Below are 19768 nucleotides of genomic sequence, written 5' to 3' on the forward strand. Positions count from 1 at the left end.
GCCAATTCAGCGAGCCTGACCACCTGATCCCGTTAATTGCCTCTTACGTCAAGCAGGGTGGTCGGGTAGCCTAGTCATTAGAGCGTTAGCTCATCACACCGAAGACCCAGGTTCGATTCCCAACATGGGTACAATGTGTGAAGCCCATTTCTGGTGTCCTACGCCGTGATATTGCTTGAATATTGCTAAAATTGGCGTAAAACCAAACTCACTCATTCACTCACTCTTACGTCAAGCACAGCTTTCCGAAGATCATTTCTAACTGTGATCTTCACGGGGGAGGACTGAGGAGAGGACTGAGTGGTTAGAATGTGTGACCCGGTTGATTGTATGTCATTGATCGGAACCAAGTCCATGTTCATGGTTTCACGAACGTGATAAACATCTAAGACCTTGATCACTTCAGGCTTTCCTTCCAGATGAAATAGACACGTTGTGATTCTAAAATATTCACTCACTCATAGTGAGTAAGTGAGTTGTATTTTACGATGCTTTTTGCAATATTCCAGCAATATCTCGGTGGGGAACACCAGAAATGGGCTTTACACATTGTACCCATGTGGGGAATCAAACCCAGATCTTTGGCATGATGAGCAAACGCTTTACCACTAGGCTAACCCACTGCCCCCCACTCACTCATACATTGATCAGGACTATGTGGGTTATTGCTCATGCTATCAACCCCTAGTCTGCATGGGTCAGATTATTCACAGGCCCCTATGATATAGCTTGAAGATGGCTGACTGCGGCGTAAAACAACATTCCCCGACTCACTTGTTCCCGACTAGTGAACATTTGTCACGATAAGTTGCTTATGAAACGAGGGCCTGGCAAGGGATGCCTTATGTGCTTGAAGTTGTGTTGTTGTATGGAGTGGTCTCTGAGTCCTTAATGTGCCCAGTCAAGTTTGTGACCCAGTTTTATTCAACTGTTTGTAGATGTGTCTGGAGCTGACTTGTGTCAAGTTGCAGGCCCAGTTAAGTCCTGCCAGGAGATGATGAGGTAGTCTGACTCCTGTTTGGGTGGTATGGTGAGATAGTCTGACTCCTGTTTGGGTGGTATGGTTAGGTAGTCTGGCTCCTGTTTGGGTGGTATGGTGAGGTAGTCTGACTCCTGTTTGGGTGGTATGGTGAGGTAGTCTGACTCCTGTTTGGGTGGTATGGTGAGGTAGTCTGACTCCTGTTTGGGTGGTATGGTGAGGTAGTCTAGCTCCTGTTTGGGTGGTATGGTGAGGTAGTCTGACTCCTGTTTGGGTGGTATGGTGAGGTAGTCAGGCTCGTGTTTGGGTGGTATGGTGAGGTAGTCAGGCTCCTGTTTGGGTGGTATGATGAGGTAGTATGGCTCCTGTTTGGGTGGTATGGTGAGGTAGTGTGGCTCCTGTTTGGATGGTATGTTGAGGTAGTATGGCTCCTGTTTGGGTGGTATGATGAGGTAGTGTGGCTCCTGTTTGGGTGGTATGGTGAGGTTGTCTGGCTCCTGTTTGGGTGGTATGATGAGGTAGTGTGGCTCCTGTTTGGGTGGTATGATGAGGTAGTGTGGCTCCTGTTTGGGTGGTATGTTGAGGTAGTATGGCTCCTGTTTGGGTGGTATAATGCCTGTCCCAAAATGTCACACGTACCTAACCAAGTAGTGACACACGTACCTGACACAAGATGTAGTGACACGCATACCTGATACAAGATATAGTGACACACGTACCTGATACATAATGTAGTGGTGTAATGACACACGCACCTGACACAAGATGTAGTGACACACGTACCTGACACAAGATGTAGTGACACACATACCTGATACAAGATGTAGTGACACACGTACCTGACACAAGATGTAGTGACACACGTACCTGACACAAGATGTAGTGACACACGTACCCGACACAAGATGTGTGACACACGCACCTGACACAAGATGTAGTGACACACGTACCCGACACAAGATGTAGTGACACACGTACCTGATACAAGATGTAGTGACACACGTACCTGATACAAGATGTAGTGACACAAGATGTAGTGACACACGTACCTGACACAAGATGTAGTGACACACGTACCTGACACAAGATGTAGTGACACACGTACCTGACACAAGATGTAGTGACACACGTACCTGATACAAGATATAGTAACACACGTACCTGATACAAAATGTAGTGGTGTAGTGACACACGCACCTGATACAATATGTAGTGACACACGTACCTGATACAAGATGTAGTGACACACGTACCTGACACAAGATGTAGTGACACACACACCTGACACAAGATGTAGTGACACACGTACCTGACACAAGATGTAGTGACACACGTACCTGACACAAGATGTAGTGACACACGTACCTGACACAAGATGTAGTGACACACGTACCTGATACAAGATATAGTGACACAAGATGTAGTCACTCACGTACCTGATACAAGATGTAGTGACACACGCACCTGACACAAGATGTAGTGACACACGTACCTGACACAAGATGTAGTGACACACGTACCTGATATAGTGACACAAGATGTAGTGACACACGTACCTGATACAAGATGTAGTGACACACGTACCTGACACAAGATGTAGTGACACACGTACCTGACACAAGATGTAGTGACACACGTACCTGATACAAGATGTAGTGACACACGTACCTGACACAAGAAGTAGTGACACACGTACCTGATACAAGATGTAGTGACACACGCACCTGACACAAGATGTAGTGACACACGTACCTGATACAAGATGTAGTGACACACGTACCTGACACAAGATGTAGTGACACACGTACCTGATACAAGATGTAGTGACACACGTACCTGATACAAGATATAGTGACACAAGATGTAGTGACACACGTACCTGATTCAAGATGTAGTGACACACGTACCCGACACAAGATGTAGTGACACACGTACCTGATACAAGATGTAGTGACACACGTACCTGATACAAGATGTAGTGACACACGTACCTGACACAAGATGTTGTGACACACGTACCTGACACAAGATGTAGTGACACACGTACCTGACACAAGATGTAGTGACACACGTACCTGATACAAGATGTAGTGACACACGTACCTGATACAAGATGTAGTGACACAAGATGTAGTGACACACGTACCTGACACAAGATGTAGTGACACACGTACCTGACACAAGATGTAGTGACACACGTACCTGATACAAGATGTAGTGACACAAGATGTAGTGACACACGTACCTGACACAAGATGTAGTGACACACGTACCTGACACAAGATGTAGTGACACACGTACCTGATACAAGATGTAGTGACACACGTACCTAACACAAGATGTAGTGACACACGTACATGATACAAGATGTAGTGACACACGTACCTGACACAAGATGTAGTGACACACGTACCTGATACAAGATGTAGTGACACACGTACCTGGTACAAGATATAGTGACACAAGATGTAGTGACACACGTACCTGATAAAATATGTAGTGACACACGTACCTGATAAAATATGTAGTGACACAATTACCTGATACAAGATGTAGTGACACAATATGTAGTGACACACGTACCTGACACAAGATGTAGTGGCACACGTACCTGACACAAGATGTAGTGACACACGTACCTGACACAAGATGTAGTGACACACGTACCTGACACAAGATGTAGTGACACACGTACCTGATACAAGATGTAGTGACACACGTACCTGATACAAGATGTAGTGACACACGTACCTAACACAAGATGTAGTGACACACGTACCTGACACAAGATGTAGTGACACACGTACCTGACACAAGATGTAGTGACACACGTACCTGACACAAGATGTAGTGACACACGTACCTGACACAAGATGTAGTGACACACGTACCTGATACAAGATGTAGTGACACACGTACCTGACACAAGATGTAGTGACACACGTACCTGATACAAGATGTAGTGACACACGTACCTGATACAAGATGTAGTGACACAAGATGTAGTGACACGCGTACCTAACACAAGATGTAGTGACACACGTACCTGACACAAGATGTAGTGACACACGTACCTAACACAAGATGTAGTGACACACGTACCTGATACAAGATGTAGTGAGACTTATCTGACACAAGATGTAGTAACAGAAGATGTAGTTACACACGCACCTGATACAAGATGTAGTGACACAAGATGTAGTGACACAAGATGTAGTGACACACGTACCTGACACAACATGTAGTGACACACGTACCTGACACAACATGTAGTGACACACGTACCTGATACAAGATAATACAAGATGTTGTGAACATTCAACACGCGTGACCTATGAAGATCCGGGGTAGGATAGGTCTTCAGCAACCCATGCCGTAAAAGGCGACTATGCTTGTCGTAAGAGGCGACTAACTAATGGGGTAGTCAGGCTCGCTGACTTGGTTGATTCATGGCATCGTATCCGAATTGCTTGGTTCGATGCTCATGATGTCAATCACTGGATTGTCTGGTCCAGACTTGATAATTTACAGACCGCCGTCATATAGCTGTAATATTGCTGAGTTCGACGTTAAACAACAAACAAACAAATCAACAAATCCAACGCGCGTAGGAGTGATGGCCTTGTACTTTGCCCCTATGTATAACCCGAGTCTCAACAAAACTAAGCCTTAACTAGGACAAGGTTCGCACACTCGCTTGGTAACAATTGTTAGTTCACCACCTCACAGTGCATCGCCACATACACATTTGTACAAATTTCAATGCCCTGTATACCTTATTACATGTGTCGTGTATTTTATGTTTGTGTCGCTAAACACGGACTTGCATATGGTCCTTGAAATAAAGGTTACATGTATGACATAGGCGTATTCAGAATTTCAGAGTATAGGCTGCTAGAGCTGAGTGGGATGGGGTGAATGTTTTATTAAATATGTACGCAGAGGTATGTAAGAGAGACTAGCTTTAGACCAGATGGGTTGAGATGAACCTGCAAGCGGTCCCCCGTATATACCCAAGTCACAACATAATTACGCCTTAACCAGGACACGTTCTGGCAAAGGGCTGGTATAGTCGATCCACGGACGCGTCATACCAAAAGACGTTAAAATACGGTACTTGTTGTTACCCTGCCTGGCGCTCCACATTAAGGGGCTAAAACAAGGACTGGTCAGCTCGGGGTCAGTATATTGTGTCTGAGTCGGGTAGTCATGTTAAACTGCGGCATGGTATCTCAGTGGTCTTGCACTATAAAACGGCATCATTCAGGACAGTACAAGCAGACAGACACACACACACACACACACACACACACACACACACACACACACGTGCATGGACGTCGCTATATAAGTGCAATAATTTTCGACGCGACTTAAACCCGATTTGACCTCGCATCCATCCTTTCGGAGCCGACGTATGAGGATCGGCTGCATGATCACACTGGGATGTGGCCAGGCTGGAGGTGCCTCAACATGCTCCGTGAAGATTCGGGGTAAAATAGGTCTTCAGCAACCCATCCTTGCCTTAAAAGGCGACTATGCTTGTCGTAAGAGGCGACTAACGGGATCGGGTGGTCAGGCTCGCTGACTTGGTTTTTGGATGTCATCGATCCCAATTGCGTGGATCGATGCTCGTGATATCAATAACTGGATTGTCTGGTCCAGACTCGATTATTTACCGACCGCCGTCATATAGCTTGAATATTGCTGAGTGAGGCGCTAAACAAACAAAGCTATTGAACATATATATATATGTCCGCCCATGCTGCAGTACTATGTATATATATCTTACCTCTAACACCGCCCACGCCTTAAAGGAACACTAAGCTGTAACAGATCAAACTGGGCTGGCGTTTTCGTTTGTATGTTTGAATGGTGTCAGACAACATATATTAGACATTCAATCTCAAAGTTTAGACCGAGATCGACCTTGTTCTATCAACACAAAGAGCAGAACACCACTTCCCAGCGACTGTATGTTTCTATCCAACCCTATCGATTACAGTGTTACAACAAACAGCATCTGATGGACGTCCACAGCTCTTGTTATTGTTTGAATTAACGGGAGCCCTTTGTAATATAGAAATGACAATAAACCATGGTCTCACAATCAACGCTCTGAAGTGCATACATGTCCTTTGCCTCGAGGGGCGCTCGGTTGGTTGGTTGGTTGGTTTGTTGTTTAACGCCGCACTCAGCAATATTCCAGCTATATGACGGTGGTCTGTAAATAATCGATTGATTGATATCATGAGCATCGATCCACGCAATTGGGATCGATGACATGCATCAACCAAGTCAGCGAGCCTGACCACCCGATCCCGTTAGTCGCCTTTTACGACAAGCATAGTCACCTTTTACGGCAAGCATGGGTTGCTGAAGACCTGTTCTAGCCCGGAATCTTCACGGGTCTCGAGGGGCGGTCGGGTAGCCTAGTGGTAAAAGCGTTCGCTCGTCACGCCGAAGACCCCGGTTCGATTCCCGACATGGCTATAATGCGTGAAGCCCATTCCGTGATATTGCTAAAATATTGCTATAAGCGGCGTAAAACCATACTCACTCACTTTGCCTCGAAGACGGTAGCCCGGTCTTTACTTTTTGTCCGCTAATTGACTCACAATAGCTGATGAGCAATCCTCGGTTATCCGTTTATCATATCTCCATTCTTTTAGGATAGGTACCCTGGACCCATTGACAACCATAGCAATTCAAAATACACGATATTCCAATCATAATACAATTATGAGAGAGAGAAACTGTGTGCTAACCAGGTGATAATGGAATGGAGATGCTGACGTCATTTCCGAAACAAAACTTTGGTTTGAATGTATTTATCATGGTAAGGTGAAATGGGGTTAACGCAGCTTTCGAGATTATTGCACATTTATTGCAGCGTGGGTGTGGGTGTGGGTGTTCGTTTGCGTGTGCGCGCGTGTGTGTGCGTGCTTGTACTAGTCCGGACTGACGCAGATTAGCATGAACACCCCACTCTGACACAGTATACTGTCTCCGAGCCGACAAGGTTTTAGTCCCTTAATGCCGAGCACCAGGCAGGGAAAGATTTAGTACCATCTTTTAACGTATTTGGATATGCCGAGGATCAAACCACAAACCGTCATCTCTGGAGCAGACGCCATATCCACTAGACCACGGAGGCGGTTCATTATAAAATGGAGATTTATTACACTTGATAATCGAGGATGCTGCTGTGCCTCAGTGGCCACAAGTAGTGGTGGATAGAAGCAACAGCTGCAGAAGCGGAAAGGGTTCACCTGTTGTCGGGGCCATACTAAGAAGTTGAGAAAGTTTAATTGAAGCCCAGATCACACTCCGACACTGGGGAAAGTCTACGCGTATATATATACATCCCCGCTATAACGCTGCAGAGTAAGTCCCAAGTATTAACCAGTAAACCATGTCTGTCGGAAGAACCGACTGCAGTATGACTGAATGACTAACGCTTAGCCTCGGAAAATGTATTAGCCAGCATTTTAATTACAAAGGAGCCCCAGTGAGATGGAAAATTCAGATCCTGAAGAAGTTTCTTCTTTTAGGTCCATAGCACAACAATTTGGGATGGGCAAAAGGGAAAATAAAATGACTCAGTGACTGTGACTATATATGTCTGACTGTGGTGTAAACAACATTCACTCACTCATTCCAACGTACCCAGTGTCTCTATCCTTACTGTAGCCTCGACCAATAGGGAATGTTCCATTGCCACTATATTAGTGAGTGAGTGTGTTCGGTTTAACGCCGCTTTGAACATTATTCCTGGTATGTCAGCTTGATGTGGGAGGAAACCCCGAAGTGATGCAGGTCTTAGATGTTTACCACTTTAGTGAAACTCACCAACACGAGTATTGTCCTGCAAACCTAGAAACACAATCCGGGATTCGAACCCACAATCATGGGTTTCTGGCCCACCCAAGGGCCCTCCACTATATTACTCCGCGTTGCATAGATAGTTTGCTTCTTGTTGGCCTAGAGAGGTTTCCATATGTTTTGGCTGACATCGGCGAGTTTTGAGTTGTAATGTGTATCTCTAACGCTCATTTGACATGTGCTGTATGTCTATGATGTCCAAGTGATTATCAATCCGAACAATTGCCCTTCCAGTGGTGAGTGAATGAGTTTGATAAATTTACGCCGCCTTTAGCAATATTCCAGCAATATCACGACAGGGGACACCAGAAATGGGTTTGACACATTGTACCCATGTCGGGAGTCGAACCCGGGGTTTCGGCCTGACGAGCGAACGCTCTAACCACTAGGCTACTCGACCGCCCCTTGCAGTGGTTGTGGGAGAAACGCTTCATCAACGTCAAGACGTCGCGCTACCATTGAACGGCAGTATTATATGCGTGTCATACACGCTGCAATGTCGTATAATAAATAAAACACTACAAAAGGGATCAGTCATGCATTCAAAAGGAGCCGTCATTATTTAGTCTGATAGGAGTTTTGATATTCAACACAAATAGCTGCGTTATAATGTGTGTGTTTTTATTTGAACAATATATCAGAAAGCATTTAAAACTTTAAGTTTTCTGTTGATGATTCCATGCTATCCACCATATGATGTATTCCTACGCGATCCTATAGTGCACGGCTCACAATAAAAACGCATACATATATTTCCAATACAGCATAATGAATCAATAGTTAACACACAATTCGAAAATAAAGCATTTAGCAAATATTCCCCATTCGAACAAAATATGTAATTGATTGCAAACCATATTCATGTTGACCGCCAATTTGTGGAAGTCGTCGTTACCGGAATAGACCTGCGCATGCGCGTCGATTTGGGAGTTGAAATGTTTGTATGTTTGTTTGTTTGTATATTTGTTGGTTAACGCCGCACTCCGCAATATTCCAGCTGTATGACGGGGGTCTGAAAATAATCGAGTCTGGACCAGTGATTGACATCATGAGCATCGATCCAAGCAATTGGGATACGATGACATGCATCAACCAAGTCAGTCAGCCTGACCACCCAGTCCTGTTTGTCGTCTCTTATGACAAGCATAGTTGCCTTTTACGGCAAGCATGAGCGGGTCAAGTTGTAGCAGAGGATATTATTCACCGTGCCAACTGTCAGATTGTCAACTTTTCTCTCAAGCTCCTCAGAAGGAAATCAACTTCCAACAGCATATGATGTGTGTGTCACGAGTGAGTGAATGCTGTTTTACGGCGCTGCCTCAAATACAATCGTTATAACACAGCGACCTTCAAACGACCATAGACAGACCACGACCAATGGTCCACTCCATCGGGGTATGAATCACTCTATCGGAATCCATTGTGCCCGCTCAATCCCGATTTAGTTGGATCTGGCAACAAGCATGGGGTACAAGAGGCGCATTATTACCGGAATCGCGGAAGTGACGTCACACACGCTCGAACGAGGCTGTCGATTACCTCTTCTTTGTGATCAGGGGCGCGTTGCAAGCCACGAATCGCTCAAAGAAAGCAAATTAATCGCTCATCCTGGTGTCTGCAACAGTTCGAAGCGCTTGCCCACTCTTCCAAAATGGCGGCGCAACTAGCGCTTGGTTGCCTTGACGTAATGAAGAACGTAATAGAAGAGGCTCGATGACGAGCTGATGGAATTTATGACTACTTTGAAGATGTAAAGCAGGCTGAGGATGATGGGGTCTTCGCTGCCTTTGCTCATTTCCTCGTTGATCCAGTCAAGAATTTCTTGTTCCGCTGTCAAAGTGAGCCGCCATTTTGGTTTGAGAACGAAGCGACCTCAGCCAGCGATTGTTTCGCTTGCAAGCGGCTGAAAGTTAGCGCACTGTTGTAATGAATCGCTGTACATCGCTTGCAAGCGATTGGCGCTTTGCAACGCACCCCTAATTGGTGCCGTATTCCTATCGTGAATGATAAATGGACCGTTTGTGTGTGACGTCACTCTATAGTTGTTGTTACCCTGCCTGACGCTCGGCATCAATGGTATAAAGCAAGGACTGTCGGCATACTGTGTCTGAATGGTATCCATGTTAAACTGCGCCATGGCATCTCAGTGGGCTAGCACTAACATTAGTACAAACAGCCAGACACAGACACACGTTTATGCACGTCGCTATTTAAGTGCAATGATCTTGAACGTGACGTTAAACCCCATTTCACCTTACCCATTTTATTATGATATATAATTATATATACCTAGAACCCATTCACACCAAAGCTTTGTTTCGGAAGCGACGTCAGCAATCCCATTCTGTTATCACTAGATTAGCACACAATTTCTCTCGCTCATAAATGGACTTTGATTGGATGGGTCCAGGACTAGTACAAGCAGCCATACACAGACACGTGTGCATGCACGTCGCTGTAAATGGATTAATCTTGAACACGGCGTCAAAGCCTTTTCACCTCACCCAACCTCACCTCACCTCTTCTCGTGATACTCAGTAACTCGCACTGACAGTGACAACACACGGTCTCTCTCGACTTAGAGATTATCTTCCACTAAACATCATGGAAACATTAACCTATGGAATCATATTTTCTGGTACACTGGCCTGAGCATCGATTTTATAAACACTCGTTATTTCACGAAAATACAATATAAACATAATTTCATTCACATATTCGTTTCCCATTATAAAATTCTATTTGAATTTGGCAGAATCAATAAACTGTAATTAGACGTCATTTTGGGGGTCGTTGAATTCTCATTCGAAGGAGAAAAACAAATGCGGCCTTTGTGAGAGTTTAAGGCCGCTCACGTTGGAGGTCGGTGAACCCAATATCCCCGCTTCGCTCCAGCTGTGGTAGAGTGCAGAGACCCCAAGGTCCTTTACAGAGTTAGGGAACTATATACATACAACTTTAGTTATTGGTCACACACATACACACTACTATAGCACCAACCAAAATATATGTTTTCAAAAGGTAGAATATCTACGCAGGCATTACGACACAAAACATTACTTTTCTCAAGCTTCAGTGCATGGTTGAGTCCATTCCAACCAGCTAGTGGGGGTGGTAGGGTCTAACCTCAGACAACAACTCTGTTCGAGTTCCGCCCTGTACGTGCCACATGTGAGACATATTATACATAACAGGGGCTGCAGCATATCGCGAGTTTGTTGCTGGTGACACACGACTCCGTGGAATACTATACGTTTCCATCACTACAAAGGGACAGTCCATGGCATGATGTGGAAAGCGTTAAGGTTAATATTGCCAACCTCGATTATCCAGTGTGGGGTAGCGCCATTACATGATGGTTTGTGATAATAAAAAGAAGATATATATAATACACGGAGAAATCGAGTAAAGATAACAATTATTTTAAATGAAATGTTACAACGAAAAATATCCAAATAAGATACAATTCATTATCTTCAAACTCTGTAAGTATGTGTACAAGGTATGCTAGACTTGCATAGATGTGAGAGAAAGTATGGTTTTACGCCGCTTTTAACAATATACCAGTACTATCACGGCAGGGGACACCAGAAACGGGCTTCACACATTGTACCCGAGGAATCGACCCGTCGCACTATAGTTGTGTATTATATGCCATTTTTTATATGACATTATCAACAACATATGACCAGCTTGTATCCTTACAGTGAGAGACCCGTGAAGATTCGAGGTAGAATAGGTCTTCAGCAACCTATGCTTGCTGTAAAAGGCGACTATGCTTGTCGTAAGAGGCGACTAACCTGATCGGGTGGTCAGGCTCGCTGACCTGGTTGATGCATGTCATCGTATCCCAATTGCGTAGATCGATGCTCATGATGTCAATTACTGGATTGTCTGATCCAGACTTGATTATTTACAGACCGCCGTCATATAGCTTGAGTAGTGCTGAGTGCGGCGTTAAGCAACACAAATAACCATAACCTTACAGTGAGATTCGAGTTGGGGAGATTATGTGCAATATGTAAACAGCGGTTTAGGGAAACGACCACTGAGCAGCTTCGATAAACGCCATCATGTTTACCAGTACTAAAAAGACCACTATAACGCATGCAAGCACCCTGACACAAGTGTAGGAAACCCTATATCGCCCCACTCATTTCACCCCAGGTCGACCTAAATCTACGCTGGAGCTAAGCCTCTTCACGGTATGTATATGGGGAGAGTTGTGTATGTCCTGTCCTCACGGTGCCGTCTTGGGGCAGAGCCGTTTGTATCACTTGTTGGAGGAGTGGTTAACGCCAAAGTATTTCAATTACAGTAAACTACGGTTATAACGAACTCAAAGGGACCACTAATTTTAGTTCGTTATAACCGTAGTTCGTTATAAGCATAACTACATCATAACTCCAGCAAATATTAGGGACAAAAAAGTAAGTTCGTTATATCCGTCAGTTCGTTATAAGCGTGTTCGTTATAACCGTAGTATATCACGGTGTGTTAGTTTTATGTTGGAGGAAAGACCAACGTAAAACGTCACAGATCTTTACTACTGAAAACAATTATTGGCAGGCTACGACGGAGCATGGTCGGCGCAGATCTTGGATTCGAACCACGACCAGCGGATCAAGGGACGCAAATATGGACGAGCTAAACCACTAGTTCACGCGTGGCCATTGGGTTATTTAACATCTATAGCAGCAGTGCTTGTCTATACAATATCCCTGTATCGACCATCCCAAACTGAAATGTAATTGCAGCACTTAACGCCATTGCCCATTTATAATAATCCATATTTAACTTATGTCTATTGACACAGCTTGCCACAAACCGACACTGACATTTCAGCAACGATAGTCATTTTCCTATCAAAATTATCAAACTAAAGTTGTTTCAGAATACAGTTATAACTCATTTTACTTTTGACTGCTCCTCACACGGCGAGATTTTAATAAAATTATAGTCTGGTAAGGTTTTGACAAGAGCTTGTTTAGAATCGTACATCGTGCAACGACACTAAAATTTGTGTGTCCTAACTGTACAATCTACTATTATAGTATAAATACTAAAACACAAGCATAAGGAATCCGCAGTTGTCTACGCCCCTTTTAGCTCTTCACTCTCTTCAGTACATGTAGGCCACGGGCCTTTTTGTACAGACCAAATACAATTAAGGTGCAAACAGTATAAGATATAATACACATTTGTTGTTTTTAACAAAAGCAGTTTTAACATAATTGCACATTATACATGTTGGAGTATTTGTGTTCTTACAACATTGGCAGAAAACAAGTATTTTGCTGTATTCATATTGATAATAGGGTCTTGCGATGACAGTAGTGTATTAAACTTCAGAATATTTGGAAAGATGTAAAATTTAGATTTTATTTAACTTTGCCTAAGATGGCTATAAGCTGGACAAATTAACAAAAAGTGATATTCATTTTCGATATGGTTTAAGTTACAAACTTTACATTTTCTAAATTCACGAGGAATATTATAATGTCGTCCACGTTCAATTTCTAAATTGTGAGAACTAAGCCGAAAACGAGTCAATGTTGTTCTCAATTTATTTACTTTTAGCAATATTCCATCAATAAGAGTGCCAAACTCCTTTAGGTACGACGGATGCAGCAGTGCATAACGCTTGATACCATGAAATATTTATCTGGTACGCGGATGCCAATATTCGAATGGTGAAATTTTTATTTTTATTTTCTTCCCTTTTTTTGTGTGCAAATAGTGACAACTCAATAAAATATTTAACTCGCAGCTTGTGAGCACGCGTGGTGATGCGTTCTACGTGAAAATCCCAGTCTAAATTGTTCGTACACTGACACTGGATGCCAAGACAAATTAAGAGTTATGCCGCATGCCTAGAGAGTGGGGCTGGCACTCTCATCAATATCCCGGCGGGGAAGGATCAGCGGCATATCCATGTAGGGAATCGAACCTGCTCTTCTGGGTTATTAGCGAACGCGTACACCACTGGGCACCTACCTTAAAATAATATCTCCAATGTTGAAAACACGGTGCTATAACCTATTTCAATAAACTGCGTTGACCCACGATCACATGTCTCTCGCACGCCTAAGGACACAACTCTGACGGTGGGTAAGCCCAGTGTCACCGTAAGCTACATCACAAATACAAGACAAAACGAGAAAATCATTTTTTTTATGCTTTAATGCTTTAAATAGGTCAGCTGACAATCTGAACCATAGGTAAAGCTAATAGCAACAAATGCAGTGAACAACGCGCCCCCTGGTGGGGGTCACGCTCTGAGACATACGTGATACACTCTTGACAGGTCATTCAGTCTGACGCCTACTGACATAACAAGGGGAGGTAACTCCCACGTAACAGGTATGTACACTATTTACAGCAAATGGTAACATGTTAACATAAGTGTCAGTGTCATAAGCAATATCACATTCTTTCAGTTTCAACTAAGAGCTTTACTTACGACAGTTTGCAACAATGAATCAACACATCACTGAACCTGACAAAAGGTCCCACCGAGGAGGTGCCTCGAGATGACAATATGGTGGCGACTCGCTCGGCAGACATGGGATTTACATCATTCATGACAACCCCTTCAGCCTGCACGTGAGGATGGAATTCACGCGAGGCCAAGGGAGGTAACCGACCTGGTCAAGCCTTGGTCACACCTTGTTGGGTGCGATTGTCCCAAATGAGACAACAAAATTTGACTGGCAAGTTCGGGAGCTGGACCCAGCAACAGTAGTGTTACATCTGCTCGTCCAAGCTTTTTTTTATTTTTGTATATTTTTTTTCTTTTGCTATTTTTTTTTGCCCCATTCCACAGCAAGGAATAAGATTTTTTTTCGTTTTTTTTTTCATACATACACATACATACAAGTAGATAAACGTATACAAGGTATTTGGTTGTTGTGGCCCTTTTTATGTTAGTTTTTGCTTTTTTTGTCGTTTTAATCTTATATACTTCATACATACACACACAGTTTCATAGTCAATCGTCATCTGCCGGTTTGTCCGAGATCAACTCCTCCCCAGCACTCAATCGGGGGGAGAAATATAAGCATTACAAAATAGGCTTACAAGTCCGGTACACGTCAGTCGCCTTCAACCGACAGTATATTGGTATAACAGCACATTCCTGCAGTAAAGATTCATCACCATGACAACATGGCTGTCAGTGCACTGACATTTACATATATCACAGTCAAGAAGGTGTCCCGCGTGCAAACTACTGAGTTGTTTGCCCTTGGTCAGGTCTTCACACCGGAGACATCCAGTAGTGCTTCAGCACTATTTGGTGAGAGAATGCACAGGAGATGTGACAGAATGGGACACACGCACGTGTGTAACTGTATACGTGCAGCAGTGAACTATGTACACGTTTAACACGTGGATATGTTCAGTGTTATTATCAGGTTAGTTCTGCAACAGTCGACACGAACATCAAACATGCAGTGAACTAAAACAGGTTAAATTACAGGAATAACCATAAAAATATCAACTACTAAATAGTATCAATTAACAATATAAACATTTAAACTTTCATATGGTGTAACATAGGTATCTACAATTGAACCTCGTTGTCTCGAACACGTGAGGACCTGGAAAAAAGTTCGAGTTATCCGGGGTTCCAGACATCAGGAAAATGTTAAGCTAAATGGGATACACAGGGGCTCCCAAATGAGTTCGAGACCACCGGAATTCGACACAACAAGGTTCGACTGTACTAACAAATAAGTGGAGACTGCTGTACGCATGTAAAAGTGTCACGTGACACGCTATCACACAATTAACCATGAAACTCAGCACTAAATACAGCAATAGCACAGCTTCAGTCTGCTCGAGGCAGAATATTCTTATCACAAGATTTTCAAAGATAAATTGTCAGTCCGTTTGGCAAACATCATACTATTTGAGACATGACTTTGAAAACTATTGAAACAATAAACATGTGTTTGATATGATCAAATAGCATGATGTCTGCATTCTGGTCTTAACACTCAACAATAATTAATAAAATTGAAGAACAATTTCAACAATTCATTGTAACAACAGTGTTTTAAGTTACCAAAAGCCACTACATTACTTTCATGATTAGAGCACTATGTAGAAACTATTGGATTATTTGCCAGTGTGCAGCTGAACATCTGTGGAACACCGGCATAATCGATAACTCATCGAAGCGTTCAGTTTGTATGTGGGTTCGACACAAAGAAGACACATCGACTATATGTTGCCTACCTAGAAAATCAATACACTTCCAGCAAGCGGGAGGCGCCGTGAGTCGACCAACAGCATATGGCATGAAGTCCATGGTGAATTGTGTAGTCGGTAGGCCTAGTTGCACAGTCATTGCAGTAGATACACTTATTTTGCATTGTAGAGGAGACTGATGAAAAGTCTAGCAGAATATATAACGTATTTGTAGTGTAGTGAATGTGATGACCTAGTTTCGCTGAGGCAGGACTGGTTAGACGATCAGCTGAGCTGGCAAGTATCCAAGTCTTGAACAGCGAGGTTTCCATGTCGGCTGCACGCTGCCGGTCTTAGCTAGCACTCAATCCTCGTTCTGGCAACATCAATTCACGTGCACCGGGCACGAGCACTCCTTACTTGCACGCACAGTCTAAATATAATCTCCATGTAGAAAAAATGAATTAGCATTAGAATCACAGAATTTAGGCACAGCATGAAGTCCCCATCTGTCAGCTTGGGTGGAGGGAGGGTGGAGGGAAGTAGGGTTAGAAGTTGTCGTCGGGAGAGCTAGGGTAGCTACTGCTGACAGAGCCATCCCGACTCCCCCGGGGGGGTGTTGCTGCCTTGACCTGTGACCTCAGGAGGCCACACTGCTGCTTGTACAAGTCTCGTTCACGTGTCAAGTGGTTCACCTGACGCTGCAGGGATGTAATCTGCTGCTGCAATGTCGTATTAGTGTTCTCTAGTTCGTATTTATGCTGCAGACGTTTAGAGCGACAGTTTTGTGCGTAGCCTCGGTTTTTAAGTGTCCTGCGTTTTTGCTTGAGCCTGAGAACCTCGTCTTTAGGGAACCCTTGCAGGCGTCTGTTGAGCTCCCGCACCGGTAATGTCACCAACTCCTCATCACCAAGACGAGTCGCACGCTCTCCACGAGCATGTTTCGCACGTGACTTGGACTGGGGCACCTGAGACGAGTCGTCGAGTTCTTTTTTCACCTTCTCGTCAACGTCAGAAATGTCATCAAAATCGGTAATCAGGTCGTCGTCGTCGTCTTCGTCTTCGTCTTCGTCATCGTCTTCCTCGTCGTCCGCTATCGACGTTGCAACAGACGGAGGAGCACTTTCCACTGAGTTTATGATTTCCTCTAGGGCATGTTCTGGCGAGAAGTCAGGAGCACACAGGGCGTTCAGTTGCAGACCTGCACTCCACTGGAGCCAGTTGAGATCTTCCAGCAAAGATTTCTGCTCCTTGGGGCTGGGAAGATCGTCCGTGAGCGCGGGGGAGGGAGGTAGACAGCATTCAGGGGTTGCAGGGCTCACTGGGCCAGGGGCATCGGCTACACAACAAGCCGACCGGACCCTCCCGTCAAACTCACGCTTGATTTCAGCAAAGTCCAACTGGTCCAGATCGAATGTATTAATGTACTCCTCAGCTAAGCTCTCCATGTCTGCCGTCTGTTTGTACCCGAGTTAAGAGCAATGGCTGTCTGACTGCCGGGTGTTGCCGTGCTCTCTCTTCTCTCCTGTGTAAGTAGGTCACAAGCGACCTGACGGCTAGCAGATCAGCTGGCAGCCGGCGAGCAGCAAGACAATACGAGTGAAGGCCGTCAGCAAGCTAATGAGTGATCCCAACACTCCGACTGGCCTCGTTGTTCACCTAGAGTCTGTAAGTTACGCAGTCCTCACAGAAGCGGCGTGGACAACAACTTGGGAGCCTCGGAGTCCAATCGTCGGTGGTTCAAGGGCCTAACCACCACGATGTGCACAGTCCGATCGAGCAGGCAACAACAAGTGGCCAGGGGAATCCCACTTGCTTATATACTAACCGTCACGTGACCAGGTTCGTTTTAGAAACCCGTCACTGTGGACCAATCGTTGCGCTTCAGTGTTACTATTTCTGGCAACTTGCGTGTCAGTTTCACTTCGAGGCCGAACTATTCGATCCAATATGGCGCACCGTTGTGCAATAGCACATGGAGCCGGTGTCGAAGTCGCTCTCAAAACTATTTTTCAGAGCTTGTTTTGCCAAGTGTTATCAAGTCTTACACACATTCAAATACACATGTACTGACCCGAATAAAGCTGTTTCCCGAATCCAAAATCAAAATCAACTGTCACAAATTCCTAACCGGTGAATTTTGGAAGGAAACCTGACAGACTGGGTGTCAAAATGGAGAGTTTCGTTCCGTGGTTAATCGCTACTTCCTACCTTGTCAGTACCAGCCAGTTTGACAACTCGCGTACAACATGGGTTCATAATCTGTTAATCTTCCTTCAGACCCAGCAGTGCAAGTGCTACAGTCGGTACCCCTGATATGACAGGCCTTCACAGAGAACAGTCGGTGGGAAATGTTGGTCGTATCGAGTGAGCATGCAGCCAGCTTCACAAGCCTCACTGATGCAAGCAGGAATGAGTGACCCTCATCCGCCAAGCTACAGACTTGTCTCAGCCTGTCCTAACCCATAACACAGGATGCTAGACCCACTCTGTGTGTTCTAATGTACCAGGGGTATTTTTTCACTGTAATTTCCATACATTCAATTCCTTGAAACCGCCAACATTTAATCAATAGAATATCGATAATTTAAGTAGATGATGTAAATTACTTGTCCTGCATCTGTGTTATTCGGGACAATATTCAGCCTTTTCTGATCAGATAAAGTTTATCATTTTAAATAAACTACATCCCTATAAGGCTAAAAAAACTTAAAACTGGATGGAACCAGATTGACCAGGCTATAAATAGAGATTGCTCTCTACCCCTAAGAAGGGTGACGATGATTGGCGGAGGACATCCCCTTACAATATTCGTGTAGCTCACCAACTGTAAGTGATAATATTCATATTAAGATTTCCGAATTTCCTCATCTTGGTACTAACAATAACATCACCACTGAAGGAATGGTATCGGTGCCATTATTTCAGTATAAAGCACCGCTTACAGTTTCACACGGAAACTTACGCATTAAAGGGGTACAAATCACGGGTAAGTATGCAGTGTTTGGTTGAGTCAATTCATTCAAACACCAGTTTGTTTGTTTGTTTGCATGCCAGCTAATTTTTTTAATATAATCTGCCAGTTAATTACACACGATTTCTCAGTTCCACACAAGGCACTAATTATAAAGTCTAGACCCAGACTGGAATTGGGGACAAGGCTCTGCAGCCCGACCCGTCCCTCTTTAAAGCGGCCTGGAATCTTTCAGCGTGGCCGGATGCAATGCGGTCATGGATCTGCTGCCTCCATCTGTTTTAGCCATACCGTGTTGACATGCCACCCTGCTTAAAGATTCTGCCAAGTACACCTGTTGCCTATCCCTCTCACATTAAGACTATCGAACATCCCAATCTGTGGGCCCCGAATCACACAGCCTGCTATGCCACCGTAACGACACAAAACGTCTACGTCTAATGCCAATTTTATGACCATAGCCTAAACACACCTATCAAACACACCTCAATGAACAACCACCACCCCACACACCGTACGCACACATACACGTGTAACAAAGGAGGGACAGGAATCTCTATGAATGTCGGCCATCAGTCTGCCCTCTATCTATCAGATGGCTGGTACAGGCGAACCAATGCAGGTCCTAGCTATTAAGCTATTTCTGATCAGAGGATGTGCCTTCTAATCGATACATATGGCGCTACCTGTCCCTGTCAGCAACACTATTACAATTTGTTTGATAAATAGACTGAAGT

The 19768-nt window shown here is 44.3% G+C and overlaps 2 protein-coding genes across 2 annotated transcripts; both read right to left on the bottom strand.

Moving 5' to 3' along the window:
• Positions 1–960: 960 nt before the first annotated feature.
• On the bottom strand, positions 961–1707 carry LOC124134000 (early nodulin-75-like). Its single transcript, XM_048397364.1, has 2 exons — positions 1699–1707; positions 961–1575 (listed from the first exon to the last, which is right to left on the bottom strand). Exons 1-2 carry the CDS (start codon positions 1705–1707, stop codon positions 961–963), a joined length of 624 nt encoding a protein of 207 aa, XP_048253321.1.
• Positions 1708–14029: 12322 nt separating this feature from the next.
• On the bottom strand, positions 14030–18430 carry LOC124133905 (transcription factor MafB-like). Its single transcript, XM_046498489.2, has one exon. It carries the CDS (start codon positions 17503–17505, stop codon positions 16606–16608), a length of 900 nt encoding a protein of 299 aa, XP_046354445.1. The 5' UTR covers positions 17506–18430; the 3' UTR covers positions 14030–16605.
• Between the last annotated feature and the right edge of the window lie 1338 nt (positions 18431–19768).

The sequence above is a fragment of the Haliotis rufescens genome, unplaced genomic scaffold, assembly GCF_023055435.1.
Source record: "Haliotis rufescens isolate VD_foot unplaced genomic scaffold, xgHalRufe1.0.p SCAF_17, whole genome shotgun sequence".
Classification (NCBI taxonomy): domain Eukaryota; kingdom Metazoa; phylum Mollusca; class Gastropoda; order Lepetellida; family Haliotidae; genus Haliotis; species Haliotis rufescens.